Source organism: Rutidosis leptorrhynchoides, chromosome 1 (genome assembly GCF_046630445.1).
Source record: "Rutidosis leptorrhynchoides isolate AG116_Rl617_1_P2 chromosome 1, CSIRO_AGI_Rlap_v1, whole genome shotgun sequence".
In the NCBI taxonomy this organism is placed as follows: Eukaryota; Viridiplantae; Streptophyta; class Magnoliopsida; order Asterales; family Asteraceae; genus Rutidosis; species Rutidosis leptorrhynchoides.
The window spans coordinates 177,953,911-177,970,780 of record NC_092333.1 but is presented as its reverse complement, the minus strand read 5'-3'; the positions used below and the strand labels follow the sequence as shown (position 1 = coordinate 177,970,780).

General features: G+C 34.5%; 1 protein-coding gene across 1 annotated transcript; it reads left to right on the top strand.

The window, feature by feature from the left end:
- Nucleotides 1–1,138: 1,138 nt before the first annotated feature.
- On the top strand, nt 1,139–1,561 carry LOC139892141 (auxin-responsive protein SAUR24-like). Its single transcript, XM_071875184.1, has one exon. The coding sequence runs from the start codon at nt 1,139–1,141 to the stop codon at nt 1,559–1,561; it is 423 nt and encodes a 140-aa protein (XP_071731285.1).
- The last annotated feature ends 15,309 nt before the right edge of the window (nt 1,562–16,870 follow it).

Below are 16,870 nucleotides of genomic sequence, written 5' to 3'. Positions count from 1 at the left end.
AACTTGGTTGCATTCCCAACCCGACCCGTTTTGACTCTTGGTCCCGTTCTAGTCTGGTCTTATGTGCACCCATCTGTAATCTTTGTTGATAATGTAGATTATATATTTTAGTCTTGCGAAAACTTTACATGACAAAGCACACCCAATAAAAAACATATTCTTAGATGTTCATGATTTGTTATTAAAAAGATAATGGAAACATTTTTATAAACTAACTACAATATTTCAAATATATTTGTTTATGATGTTGTATAATAGACACGTCATATCAATTCCTATCAATATATTTTCTTGATTCTGTTCAACAAGTAAAAAGAAGGTTTTTTGTATACGTAAAATTTTCATTTATATCAAAAATTTTGTTGTCTGCCAAGACAAAAGCAACATATGATGACGGGGGACTTTTGTTTAAAGATAAAAGTCTCAAAAACTAAATGACAAGTGATTATGTATATGTGTTGTTCGGGCCCATTTCATTGGAATGGAAGGTTCATTTAATATTTGGAGTACGCGCTTTTTAAAATAAGGAGTTACATGCATACTAGAATAACTTATAGACCCTTTTGAATTATGAGCCCGTATAAATGCACACCTTGCACGTGTCAATATTCGGCCTTAACCGGTCGGTAAGTACCGCCAAACAATTATAGTTGATTCTCGAAGGTTCATTTTCTGAAGTTATAAAATGGACAAAAAAGTGTTGACATCAGGCCAACTCATATGTATGTACTCTGTTATCCAACTCAAGCATTTTATCACCTCCAATAATCATATAAGAAAATTCTTAATTATGTGCTTATTAAACCATGATTATCAAATCTCCACGTCCTAATCCCTATATTTATCATCTCTGCTTTTTGGTTAAGAAGAATATTTTTTTTTTTTTAGTTTAGACAATATAAACACAAAGAAGTATTAATGGACAGATGTGACTACACATATAATTACACAGACCATTCATGGCCTATTTGATCAAGTCTTCATTTGCAATCACATGCAATTGTTTTACACACACAAACATGATAAGATGTTTCATCTCTTCCTTAGTCTATAAAAGGAAGTTAACACGGTGAAGAAGTACATTGCAGAAAAAAGAATAAATTGTTTGATCAAATAGAGAATATAAAAAATATAAAAAATGGGAATACTAAAAAGACAATGTCATGCCAAGAAAAATAATGGGATTCTAAAGCTAAAAGTTGTAGCAGAGAAGCTTCACAAGAGTCTTTTACAAGCCAAGAAATGGAGTCCGAGCAAAACGAATTGTGAAATGGGCCAAGAAACGACGGTGCCTAAAGATGTGAAAGAAGGACATTTTGCGGTGATTGCAGCCAATGATAATGAAGAAAGGAGATTTGTGGTTCCATTAGCATACCTTGGTCACCCATTGTTTCAACGGTTGTTGGAGAGAGCAGCGGAGGAGTATGGGTTCGACCACGATGGTGCACTTATGGTGCCTTGCAGGCCAAGTGAGTTAGAGCGGATGTTGGCCCAGAATGAGTCCCCTTCAAGAGATGATGTTGGTTGGAGTTCATATAATGCCATGTTGGAAAGTTATTAACTTGTATGTCTTTTCTTCAATTAGTATTGAATAGAATGTTAATGACCCAATGTTTTCATTTGTGCCTTTTTCCATTTTTGGAATGAATGTGCATAGTAGCTCCTTCAAGACAAAGAATTAAGGTTCATTTAATATGGTGGCCTAATTAATTAGCTTTCTACCATCAAATAACAGAGAATTATTAATACTAAGCAAGATGTTTAATTACCATTATAGAAGAAGTTCTTATTGATTCAATCTATAGAGTAGAGTAGTAATCAAGTCTTCTCATTTATAAAAGACAGAGAAGAACGCACCATCAATGATTACACTGCATACCGTGTTTGAAAATGATTAAGCGCTATATGAGATTGGGTAATGTTGTTGTTGTGATTAAGCGCTAAATTGGTTAAAATCTGAATAAATCAAAGTTTTAGTTCCAAGTTTTTTACCTGTTCGGTTACCTGGAAGAGCGAAATCCAACCTCATATTACTTTCTGGCTGTTTTCAACTCTTTGTTGGCCGCCACAAGATTCGAACCTGAGACATATCAGAGTCCTAACCACTTAGCTACCTTGTGATGATTTATCTGAATATTTCAAAAGTTCTCTTTAAACTGGATTCTAAATGCCAATAATTTTCAATGAATACTCTAATATTACCGTATTAACCTGTAGCGACCCGACCAAATCGTCATTGACGGTGCCGTCTACTTAGGTCCCGTTGCGTGGTCATAGTCTCTATATGAGACGCGTTTGACCAAAATCATGTCGCATTCATTTGAAATGTACAAAACTTGCAAAGTTTAGTTTACAAAACGGTTCGACAACAAGTTTAAGTTTACAAAAGTAGTAATGTATAAATGAAATAACTTGCGACATAATTAGTTGAAATCACAGTTGCTATAAATAGCGTAAGTATGTATGTATGCTTGACTCCAAGCAAGAAATCAGAGTGTATGCATGTATGCTCGACCTCAAGCAAGTATGAAAGTACGCGGAAGCATATATCAAATAGCCATGTATGAACCTGAGAAACATATAGAAAACTGTCAACGAAAAACGTTGGTGAAATCATAGGTGTATTAATAAAAGTTATATTTTGAACCACAAGATTTAGTATTTCCATAAAAGTGATCATCCAAAAGTTGCATTCCAAAAGTTTGTTCGCGAGCACCCAATTATCAATGCTTAACATTCCTTCCATAGAACCCCATCACAATAGTGTTAGAACATACACTGTTTCTCGAAAATATATTTCATTCGTAAACGGTAGCGAACCGTTTGAATGAGGGTTTGTCAAACCCATATGGATCCATACAACATAAGTTCTCGCTTACACCCGGCAAGTGTAACTAAAGATAATCGAATTGAGGATTTTGTTCTAAACTCGCTGTAGAATGTTTGTTTCATCGGACTTGTGTTCAAAACATAAAAGTAAGTAGTACAAGATGTAACAAAGTATATGTTTCTCAGCCCAAGATTTAAAGTATAAAAATTGTTGAAAAGGTGGGACTATGATCTCACCTCGAGTGCACGAGTATAAATGTACTTCACAAAGTAAACGTGTGCATGAAAGTTGCTTAGCCTTGACCTAAACAAATAAGTTGTATCAATTAACCGGTTACGACACAAGGTCGGGTGAAATGTGTTCAATTAGTCCTATGGCTCGTTACGACTCGATTATGTAGCATGTGAATCAATTTGTCAAGTTTCATGCAAGATACAAGTATAGAAACAAGTTAGGAAGGTTGCACAATCATTTGGTTAAGTTTGACAAAAAGTCGAACTTCGGTCGGTCAAAGTCAACGAAAAGTCAACACGTTCGGGTCGGATCCCGAACTATTTTTCTGAGGTTTTTAATCATATATGAGCATGTTAGAACAAGTTACATGTGAATCGGAGGTGCGTAGCATAGCAAACATTATTCAAAAATCGACAAAGTTGGACAGACCACTTTGGCGCGCCGCGCGGGTACATGGCGCGCCGCGCCATTACCTGTGCAGAGAATTCTGGCAGTTTTCACACTCAAGCACGAATCCAACTTCAAATACCCATAAATCCTAAACCGTAAACATCCAAAACAAGTATCTTATATCTTTGGAAAGGTATTTTGACAAGGAATACAACTAACCACTTTTCATCAAGCAAAAACATCATTTACAATAGCCGAAATCTCGTCAAGTGGTCATTAAATGTTCAAAACCATCGTTTCAAGTTTACAAAACGCATTTTAAGATTCGGGAATGCAATTCACACATATGATATGCCGTTTTGAAGGTAATGAAACATACAATACAACTAATCACTAACTAATAACATTTCATGGCATTCAAAGCATCAAAATTTCCTTTTAGAGTTCATCAAACCCTAATCAAGAATCACAAAACCAATAATCATGTTAATGATGTTTTCCAAATCAACCTACACATCAAATTGATGCTAAAGATGCTAGTAACACTTTTAAAACATAAACTCTAACAATTTAACAACATTAACTCATCCAAAATTAAGGATTAAGCACACCCATTTCAAATGTTCAAACTAGTTACTCAAAACAACGAATCGAGCAAACAAAACATATATTCATGTTATACACGAGCCATAGACACTAACTAACACCATTTCAAGTCAAAAACACGAATTTAGAGAAATCTAGAGTTTTAGAAATGTTACCCAAACGAGATGAAGTTGGTATCAAATTGTAGAGGATGAAGAGAGGATTCCAAATACGTAATTTGTTTTGATGTTGGCCTCCTAGATCGAATTTGGATGATGAATGATTGAATTGGGTAAATGTGTGTGTGTTCTTGCTAGAGAGAAAGAGAGAGAGATGGAGATGATTGAATGGTGGTGATTGGGGTGGACTAGTTGACCTAGTCAACTAGTTTGCCCCGTGTCAATTTTAGTCCCTCGAGTTTAGAAGCGGGTGCGGAATTTTACCGAACGAATATTTTGAAAACGCTCGAGTAAACGAGTGATGTTATAATTAAATAACGGAAATATTATGAACGTTAGTCAACGGAAACTACGAATTTAGATAACGGAAGATATTATCTAAAAAAAAAAAAAGACGGTCGTTAAAATAATTTAACGGAAAAATGCGGGATTTTACATTACCTACACCTTAAAAGAAATTTCGTTCCGAAATTTAGTTGAAAGTAGTAGTCGTTGTTCCTTCATCGAGATCGTGCGTTGCCCATTCTACGGATAAGTGAAAGTACTTCATCGGGCATTTCAACGAACTTTGACAGTCGGGGTTTTACGTTGTTTCAGAGTTTGGTTTCATGATTCAAAATTTCAACCGGTTCTCCTAGGAAGGAAAGTTTGTCATCGATAGTAGGTTCGTCGAAGAGGGTAACAAGTCCTGGTTTCGCAAGGCACGTCTTTAAGTTTGATACGTAGAATGTGGGATGTACGGAGACTCGAATGAGTTGAAAAATCTAAACGGCTAGTAACGGGTCCGAAACGCCCCCAGGATTTTAAAAGGTTTTGTGTATCGCGGATTTAGCTTCCTACGTTTCCCGAAACGGATTGCACCTTCCTAAGGTGCGACTTTTAACGTTACGCTTTTAACCACTTGGAATTCGAGAGGTCCACGTCTAACATCGGCATAGCTCTTTTGGCGACTACGGTCCGCCTTGAGCCTTTCTGGGATTTGAACGATCATAACGGTTATCTCATGAATGAGTCCGGGTCCGGTGGTTTGCATGTCAACTACTTCGGTTCAACAATTTAGAAAATGACAATTGTGGCTATATGAGTTCTCGAAAGGTGTGGCGTTAATACTCGAATGAAAATTATTGTAGTACTAGAATTCGCCTAAAGGCAAATACTTTTCTCAAGTAAATTTGAAGTTGATAACGCAAATTCGTATTACGGTTTTCAAGGTTGAATTGTACATGTGCTTTGTTCGTCGGTTTGTGGATGATACGCGGTACTCATGTCTAAACGTGGTCCCGAGACTTTTGTAAGGCACTCCTAAATCTAGAAGTGAAACGAGGATCTCGATCCGAAACGAGGTACATTTCCTTAAGATAAATTTGAATAAGTTTGTTAGGACTTGAAAACTTTAGTTAGAACAAGTTTCCGTTTCTCAAGAATTTCGCGCCACGAAAGATTTATCGGCTTTCGAAAACGTTTGTTAGGACTATTCACCCTCGTGGTGAATACTAGTATAACGTGAAGAGTCTCTCTCTCCATTGAGAGTTTAGAATAATGATTTCCTTATACGGAAGTACGAGTGTAATACGAGAGAAGTTTCCACCTCGGTGTGAGCATAACAGGTATATTGTAGTTCGTTGATAAAACTGTTCGAGGACGAGATAGTATTCATGTATAATGTATGTTTGAAGTTGAAAGAATTCGTCATTTATTCGGAAGCATAAATATGGTTCGACAATATTCGAAGGTGTGTCCCCGGTATGGTTGTTATCAGTATTCTCGGGGTTTTCGGATATCCAATCAAGAAAGATGAAGTCATGTACATGGCACATGGTGGTGATTAGGTTGATCGAGTCCAACCACCATCACATGTCATTAGAACTTTGGTATGACTTACCGTAATATAACCACGTTGATCGAGTGTCGTCATATTACGCTAACTCATACCTCCATTCCCATATCAATCCATAGATTCAAGTTCGTATAATCATAAAGTTTTAAAATGAACAAAGTGTAACGATGTCTCTAACGTGACTCGTATTGAATCGAAAGAATTAGTGCAACTCGGAAGGAGCGTTTCCCGAGGGAAGTGTATAAATGATTGTTCACGTCAATGCGGTTCGAGTCAGACAATAATGTATTCAGGTATGAAAAGAGTAACGAGTCATGATAACGAGTAGCACGCAATCGTAGTGATAAATGTTGATGACGATACTCACCTAGAGTAGCGATGGTAGTAACACCAAAAAGTAGATAGTAAGAAACACCAGTGGGAAACCGATAGTAAGTTGAAACGGTGGCAAATAACAATCCGGGAGACAGAGTTCCCGAACAAGTGTGACTAATGAAGTCGTCGTCATCCATACGTGTATGAATCTTGAATTTACGTGTGTTACCAGAAAGTGGCAGAATACGGATTCGTATGATGAAAGCTTGGTACCATCAAGAAGTTTGCCTAAGAATGATTCAAGTATAATGCACAAGTAGTCAAGTAAGTGCTATCTATAGCAAATGTATGTCAGAATGCAATGGCTAACAATCCGGTTGTAGTCTAGATTCACTAATGCGTCCTAACGACTCTGTCAGACACACTAATACATATCCTAGTTCCCTACAACCAACGCTCTGATACCATCTGTAGCGACCCGACCAAATCGTCATTGACGGTGCCGTCTACTTAGGTCCCGTTGCGTGGTCATAGTCTCTATATGAGACGCGTTTGACCAAAATCATGTCGCATTCATTTGAAATGTACAAAACTTGCAAAGTTTAGTTTACAAAACGGTTTGACAACAAGTTTAAGTTTACAAAAGTAGTAATGTATAAATGAAATAACTTGCGACATAATTAGTTGAAAATCACAGTTGCTATAAATAGCGTAAGTATGTATGTATGCTTGACTCCAAGCAAGAAATCAGAGTGTATGCATGTATGCTCGACCTCAAGCAAGTATGAAAGTACGCGGAAGCATGTATCAAATAGCCATGTATGAACCTGAGAAACATATAGAAAACTGTCAACGAAAAAAGTTGGTGAAATCATAGGTGTATTAATAAAAGTTATATTTTGAACCACAAGATTTAGTATTTCCATAAAAGTGATCATCCAAAAGTTGCATTCCAAAAGTTTGTTCGCGAGCACCCAATTATCAATGCTTAACATTCCTTCCATAGAACCCCATCACAATAGTGTTAGAACATACACTGTTTCTTGAAAATATATTTCATTCGTAAACGGTAGCGAACCGTTTGAATGAGGGTTTGTCAAACCCATATGGATCCATACAACATAAGTTCTCGCTTACACCCGGCAAGTGTAACTAAAGATAATCGAATTGAGGATTTTGTTCTAAACTCGCTGTAGAATGTTTGTTTCATCGGACTTGTGTTCAAAACATAAAAGTAAGTAGTACAAGATGTAACAAAGTATATGTTTCTCAGCCCAAGATTTAAAGTATAAAAATTGTTGAAAAGGTGGGACTATGATCTCACCTCGAGTGCACGAGTATAAATGTACTTCACAAAGTAAACGTGTGCATGAAAGTTGCTTAGCCTTGACCTAAACAAATAAGTTGTATCAATTAACCGGTTACGACACAAGGTCGGGTGAAATGTGTTCAATTAGTCCTATGGCTCGTTACGACTCGATTATGTAGCATGTGAATCAATTTGTCAAGTTTCATGCAAGATACAAGTATAGAAACAAGTTAGGAAGGTTGCACAATCATTTGGTTAAGTTTTACAAAAAGTCGAACTTCGGTCGGTCAAAGTCAACGAAAAGTCAACACGTTCGGGTCGGATCCCGAACTATTTTTCTGAGGTTTTTAATCATATATGAGCATGTTAGAACAAGTTACATGTGAATCGGAGGTGCGTAGCATAGCAAACATTATTCAAAAATTGACAAAGTTGGACAGACCACTTTGGCGCGCCGCGCGGGTACATGGCGCGTCGCGCCATTACCTGTGCAGAGAATTCTGGCAGTTTTCACAGTCAAGCACGAATCCAACTTCAAATACCCATAAATCCTAAACCGTAAACATCCAAAACAAGTATCTTATATCTTTGGAAAGGTATTTTGACAAAGAATACAACTAACCACTTTTCATCAAGCAAAAACATCATTTACAATAGCCGAAATCTCGTCAAGTGGTCATTAAATGTTCAAAACCATCGTTTCAAGTTTACAAAACGCATTTTAAGATTCGGGAATGCAATTCACACATATGATATGCCGTTTTGAAGGTAATGAAACATACAATACAACTAATCACTAACTAATAACATTTCATGGCATTCAAAGCATCAAAATTTCCTTTTAGAGTTCATCAAACCCTAATCAAGAATCACAAAACCAATAATCATGTTAATGATGTTTTCCAAATCAACCTACACATCAAATTGATGCTAAAGATGCTAGTAACACTTTTAAAACATAAACTCTAACAATTTAACAACATTAACTCATCCAAAATTAAGGATTAAGCACACCCATTTCAAATGTTCAAACTAGTTACTCAAAACAACGAATCGAGCAAACAAAACATATATTCATGTTATACACGAGCCATAGACACTAACTAACACCATTTCAAGTCAAAAACACGAATTTAGAGAAATCTAGAGTTTTAGAAATGTTACCCAAACGAGATGAAGTTGGTATCAAATTGTAGAGGATGAAGAGAGGATTCCAAATACGTAATTTGTTTTGATGTTGGCCTCCTAGATCGAATTTAGATGATGAATGATTGAATTGGGTAAATGTGTGTGTGTTCTTACTAGAGAGAAAGAGAGAGAGATGGAGATTATTGAATGGTGGTGATTGGGGTGGACTAGTTGACCTAGTCAACTAGTTTGCCCCGTGTCAATTTTAGTCCCTCGAGTTTAGAAGCGGGTGCGGGATTTTACCGAACGAATATTTTGAAAACGCTCGAGTAAACGAGTGATGTTATAATTAAATAACGGAAATATTATGAACGTTAGTCAACGGAAACTACGAATTTAGATAACGGAAGATATTATCTAAAAAAAAAAGACGGTCGTTAAAATAATTTAACGGAAAAATGCGGGATGTTACATAACCTAATACATAAAATAATATAGTTGTTTGATAAGTGTTTTTTATATATTATTTAATGTGGTATTTAAGTATTGAGGTGCTTATAGATAAAGATGGTATTTTAACTTTGAATTGTTTAGTTACTCTATATTATACAACATCATTTGTCAATTCATAGGTTACAAATAAACACATGTAATCAAACACAACCTAAGTCATGCACTTAGCCAAGATTAATTGGTTGAGATCATCTATGGAAAGTTATATACTATCATTCCAAATTATTAAGAATGGAATTAAGTTAAGCTAGTCAATCCTTATTTGGATACCTAGATGTACCATGTGTTCATGTTAGTCTGTTATTTGTTTATTCAGTTTCGTTTTGTTCGGATGGTACTATAGTTATCAGATAGCTTTCTTTTCACTTGTGTTTGTGTACTAAAAACAAATGTATGTTTGGAAATGTCAGTCCCATGGCCTTGATTTGAGAAAAGAGCAAAGTTAGTTCTAAATAATTTAAATTAGCAAATCTTTGGTACCAATTCCAAATCATAATTAGTTCGGTGACACTATATGAAATCCAATTTTGGTAGCTATTGACAAATTAAAAAAATTCTCATATTCATATTCATGTTGGCAACTCAAACTTGCAACCGCGTGCTTATCAACAGATGATTTTAGCGAAAGGGTCTTTCGTCTAGCGGTATCAAGGAGCCCCTATGGCCTTGAGGTCATGGGTTCAAGTCCAGTTTGCGTTGAGTGTGTGAGTTTGTCTTGAAAAAACAGATGATTTTATGACATATATATATATATATATATATATATATATATATATATATATATATATATATATATATATATATATATATATATATATATATATATATATATATATATATATATATAAAATGACCCTTCTGTTAAAGAATAGTATCTAAACAGCACACCTACAACATTCCTTTTAGGGCAACATTGACTTTGGATCAGAGAAAGAGCACACTCATCATATCCAAGTTTAGAAGGGTCACAAGGGACAATTAGCAGGTGCAGGAAGTCAGCAACAACAGTAAAGTTAGCAGTCAACAACGGCTCCTTAACTAGGCTTTTTACCATTTGTGTCAAGGTGGTTCCAAAATGTACTTGGAACCATACCTTAACTTAGAATTAGCTGTTATGCCATTGTTGTATATATTTATGCTCATTTTGCAATTGTAAAATCACTTCTCAGTTTGAAATAACTGAACACTTAATCAAAACAAGTTTTCCATTGTTATAATCACTTGAAAACATGGTATCAGACCTAACGGTATTGATCCATTGATCAAGATACACGTTTTTCTTACTCAAATCATCTACCAAACTATTTGGGGGTTACAATGTCTGAAGAAGACAGTAGCAGCCAAACCCAAAACAGCAATCACGATTTAGCCACAAAATTAAGCAATCTGTTGAAAAATAACTTTCAATCCCAACCCACCCATTCCAAATTTATCTGATAGTTTGAAAATCAATCTTGCTCTTAATAGTCAAAATCATGCACTATGGACAAGAATGATAAAAGTGGCAATTGGAGGGAAATCAAAATCCCTCTTGAAACATTTAACCACTGATGCACCAGAAAGTGAAGATGATCAGTGGGAATAAGATGACTTAGTCGTCTTTTCATGGCTCATTCAAAGTATCGAGCCTAACCTTGCAAGCAACCTAACCAAATTCCCCACAACAAAAGCTTTATGGGAAGCTCTAGTGGTTACTTACAGCAGTGGTAAGGATAAACTCCAAACTTTCGATCTACATGTTAAAGCCAACGAATTAAAACAAGAAAACATGTTAATCGAAGACCTTTGGATCAAATTAAGGCATATGGGGTGAAATAGAGAGGAGATATCTAAACCCAATTAAATGTTCAGCTGACATCCAAGCCTACAATCAAATACGAGCTGAGCAAAAACTCTTTCAATTCCTCAATGCCCTTGACCGAAATCATGACCAAATTAAAAGGGAGCTGCTTAGATTGAATCCTTTACCAACGATGGAAGAAGCATACGCCACCGTACGAAAGGAAAAAGCTCAACAACAGATCCTTGGTAACAATACTCAACCCTCAAAATAAGAATTCAGGATTATTTGCTACCGAAGGAGCTGGGTTAAGCATGAAACCACATCGGAATCCCCAACAATTAAAGCCAAATTACACCTCTGGTAATCCAAGGATCGATAAGAACAAACTCAAGTGTTCTAAATGTGGCAACACAAGAGAGCAATGCTTCGAGATTGCGGGGTTTCCAGAGTGGTGGCCTGGTGGATCAAAGAAATCCAGCAAGGTAGCAGCGGCTGTAGGTGACAATCAACCACCAACAACCACCGATAAAATAGAATTAGGGTTTGGAGGTGTTGTTGCACCCAACAACGAACAAGGTAAGTTCCTTAGCACTTTTTCTTCTTTATTTTAAAATTATAGCCCTAATCAGATAAAGAACAAAGTGGATTTGGGGAATAGAAAGATTAGTCACGAGATAAAATTGGGAAGAAGAAAGAGTGGTTGTGATGCAGGTTTAGGGAACTGTAGCGACAAGCACAAGTACATAGGGAATACAAGTAGGGCAACAGATAAAAGCAATGACCAGTCACACGTTTCCTTTAGGATAAAAGAATCCAATAAATCTAGAAATGGGCCTGTTAAAAGTAGTGGGCTTGTAAATAAGTTTTTTAAGAATAGTAAGCCTAGTGGGCCTGTTAAAATTAGTAAGCTTAAAGGTACTAGCTTAATGGACTCTAGATATTCTGATGGGCTTAGACATATTAAGACTAGTGATGGACCAAATAAAATTAGGCCTTTTTTGAGTAAGAAAACTAGACAAAAGGAAACTAAAACTAAAACGTGTACGAAAAAACCTGAACTTGTTATTCCTTGCCAAAATACTTATTCTGTCTTGACTAAAATACAAAACGATGAGGTGTTCCAGTCCGAAGCAAATATAGTCTCGAAAAATTTAAAAATCGATTCATGGATACTTGATTGTGGGGCCAAGGATGTGACGACCCAGAAATTTCTGACCAAATTTAAATTTAATTCTTATTTGATTTTCGACATGATAAGCAGAGTCTGTAATGTTAAATATTAAAATTTGTAAACTATTTTCATGTAAACATTTACCTTTGGACTATGCCCGATGATTCACGAACAAATAATTGTAAATAGATATGTGTGTATGTATATATAAATAATAATTCGAAATATAATTTACAGTATTATATGTTGTTGTTATAAAAATATTAATAAAATAAAAATAGGATATTATAATAATAATAATTATTATTTAAAATATATCTATGTATATAAAGTATATTAAAAATAAATATTAAATGATTGTAACACTCGTTTGAGATTTCGATTGATATTAAGCAAGTTAAATTCAAACTTATGTAATTTTAAAATAAACGGTGATACGAAAATGAGTTCTATAAATTTTAGGCTTATTAAAAATGTATTTAGGAACTATTTGTTAAGTTTTAACACTTTTTATATTTTACACTGAATCGAGAGGGACAGTTGATGTAATTTTTATTTAATAAATTAATAACCGAATTTTATACCATAATGAACGAAATAAAGAAAGATAATTACTGTAAAAATTTAGGATTTTTCTGAAGACTTTTATCCGCCACTGTTTAACAATGGAACCCGAAACCCAGCCGTGATATTGTGTCGGAAGAGATATAGTTTAAACACCCGTGATAATTAAATTATGAATGGGATTACTGTGCCTTCCTTTTGTCCACAATATGAATTAAATGTATTATATATACATATACATGATACTATTTAAAACATACAAGTAGTCACAACCTTGAGCCAAAAACCATCGGAGGTTACCACCCATCGCCACCCCCCTCACTCCATCATGAACAACACGCCACCATGAGCAACCACCCTCACCACCACCTTCTTTGAATCATCATCGGAGCATGCCTTAATCACCTTCACCACCCATCTTCAACCTTTAACCACCTTTGATCGACCACCATGCATGTGATGACCCGGAAATTTCTGATCAAATTTAAACTTAATCTTTGTATGATTAACATTTCCGACACGATAAGCAAAGTCTGTAAAACTGAATCTCAAAATTTTTGAACTACTTTTATATATTTAAATACTCTTCGGTTGTTTTCGACGATTCGCGAACAATTATATGTAAATATATACATATATACTATAACTTGAAAAGGTAACAATGTATTAATTGTTTGATACTGTACATTAAACTTATTGGTTTAAATATCTATTTGAATATATGTGATAAGTTGAAATATTTATTATTAAATTTTATGTGTATTTAAAAACTGATTTATGTATATTAAAAAGATATATACATATATATAATTTCAAGTTATTTAGTAAACGATAGTAACATTCGTTTATTGATTCGATTGATATTTAGATAAGTTAACAAAAGCGTTTAAGATGAACCAGTAAAACACTAATTTACTACAGTATTTTCAAATTGCTACAGTACCCAAAATGCTACAGTGTTTTCGAAAATCACTATTTGCTACAGTGAAATTGACTTTGCTACAGTGAATTGCTACAGTAAAACACTATTTCAAAATGAAAATGTATGTATTATATATATTAACAAATAGCGAGACGATGATTTATAGAAGTAAATGACCAAAACACTCAAATGTATAAGTTATACCTCGAGTGGTATGGTTTAGAGATAATTTAAGACTATATTTTAACAAAGGTACGAGTCACGAAACGTAAAAAGCGAGTTTTCTAAGTGTACGAAAATGCGTTCGAGAAACCGGAACCGGGACATAAGTCAAGTAACAACGTACGACTTATCGGAACAAAAATTACAAGTCAACTATGCATGTAAATTTAATATAATATATAATTAATTATATAAATTAAATATATTATATATATTATATAATATTATGTCGACAAGCTAAATGTTAAAAGATCGTGAGCTGGAAATCTTGCCCATGCGATCGCATGGGAGAAAGGCTTGGAAGCCATGCGATCGCATGGCACCATATTGCTGGCCAAGTCTATATAAAAGCTCGACTTCGGTTCTGTTTTCTCACACACATATACGATACATCTTATATTTATATTATTATTATTATTATTATTATTATTATTATTATTATTATTATTATTATTATTATTATTATTATTATTATTATTATTATTATTATTATTATTATTATTATTATTATTATTATTATTATTATTATTATTATTATTATTATTATTATTATTATTATTATTAAGATTAATGTTATTATTAATCTAATTATTATTAGTAATATTATTAGTATTATACATAAAATACTACGACGAGGTCATGAGCGTGTCACTTTCAAAATAGTTTTATGAGCGGGATAAAGCTAAGAAAATTATGGTTATAGCTATGGAGGTTATGGGTAATGTTCGGGGGTATATTTGTGAATCAAACCTAGTGTTTATCATCTTTGTTACATCTATGTACTTTTCTGAAATATTGAATCACAATATTGATATGTAAGCATTTATATTTTATCTTTTATAAATTAATAGTGTATCCATGTCTAGTGCTCGAGTATATATGTTTATGCATGCTTGTATACTAAATTTCGTCGTTAAACAGTTTATAATGAATCACTAATTAAATACATATACTACTGGTAAAAGGTATATGATATACATGTTTTTGGAAATCTGGCGAAAAATCAATAACTTTTCATTTAGATATCGAATAGTTTCGATGAACGGATTAAAAGATATGATCAACTAAATTATGATTGACGTTAATTGAAATTTCTTTTGAATCTGCAATTAAGATTTAAATAACTTATTTACGAGATTGATAAAGTGAACTTTTAACTATTACTATCCGAGTAAATGAATCCTTATATAAGGTACGTCTCGTTTGTTGAACTATTGTCAAAATTGACTTTTTGAAACGACTTTGGATAACTTTTGTATGTCGATCTTGAGCATTAGGATTATGATACACTATGACCTGACCTAGCTTGATAGACATTTATTGACCAACATATGTTCTCTAGGTTGAGATCTAGGATTATTTGATACTCCGAGTTTCGGTCACATTACGATGAACAACTTTATGTGCTGCTAAGGTGAGTTTCATTTGCTCCCTTTTTAAATGCTTTTGCAATATATATTTTTGGGCTGAGAATACATGCACTTTATTTTAAACAATGGACACAAGTACATACTAAATTCTATACTGAGTTTGAACCGAAAATCCATTAGCTTTGGTAACTAGTAACTGCTGGTTATAAGAACTGGTGGGCGCGAGTAGTAGTATATGGATCCATAGGGCTTGATATCCCCGTCCGAGCTAGAGCACTAGCCTTTTAACGGACGTATGCTATTTGAGAAGCGTACACGTTGGTTTGCGTGTATTATTAAGATGATTATACAAAGGGTACAAATTATATATACGTTAAAGTTTAGTTACCAGGGTGCTCAATTTCGTAGAATATTTTGATAAACGTTTCTGGATGAAACAACTGAAATCTTGTGATCCACCTTTATATACAGATTATACGAAACATTAAAACTATGAACTCACCAACCTTTGTGTTGACACTTATTATCATGTTTATTCTCAGGTTTCCTAGAAGTCTTCCGCTGTTTGCTTAGATGTTAGACAAGCTATGTGCATGGAGTCTTACATGACATATTTTTCAAGGAAATGTTGCATTCACCAAATCATCACCATGTATCTTATTTTGACTGCATTGTCAACGGAAGTACTGTTGTAAACTATTATTTATGGTGATTGTCTATATGTAGAAATCATCAGATGTCGAAAACCTTTGATTTAAATATTCATTTATGGTGTGCCTTTTCAAAAGAATGCATTGTTTATAAAACGTATCATATAGAGGTCAAATACCTCGCAATGAAATCAATGAGTGACGTGTTCGTCCATTTGGATTTGGAGCGATCATCACAATGCATCACTCTCTTGACATCCATGACTAAACCACCATCTTTTTTTTTCTCTTGACCAACCACCCCACCATCGAGTAACCCTCAAACACCTACAAACCCACGTCGTGCTACTGCATTTTATTTTCTATTTCCTCTCTAACCACACACCACACTCGGTTTAAAAACACCCCTTTGAAGTGTGTATTAGTCTTGCAACCCCAACCCATTGAACACCCACTTGATGTGCATTCTGTATTATTTTTTTCCTGTTTGAAGAATACCATCATGAACCGTCATTAACCCTACGAATTATATGCAGCTTAGCTGCTAAAACTATTTCTGTTTCTTTTCGAACACAACCAAGTCACACCACCTTCAACCATTAAAACATCACACTCAACCACCTTCTCACAAAATATGCTACTGCTCGCATACTATTTTCTGTTTCTTTTCGAACACAAAATACCACCAAAACAGTTCATAATCATCACCATGATTAAATGCTACTACAAGGTTTCTGTTAAACTTTTCGGGTTTAAACCACCATCGAGACCCACCAAAAACCTGCAACTTCTTGTGTTGTGGTGCACTGTTTCAGACCACCTGCAAATTCGGTTTCATGGCGACAATAACATCACCTATTTATCATGA

What these genes read in the sequence shown, in the direction of transcription:
- LOC139892141 (XM_071875184.1), top strand. Translation starts at nt 1,139, where the DNA reads ATGGGAATACTAAAAAGACAATGTCATGCCAAGAAAAATAATGGGATT.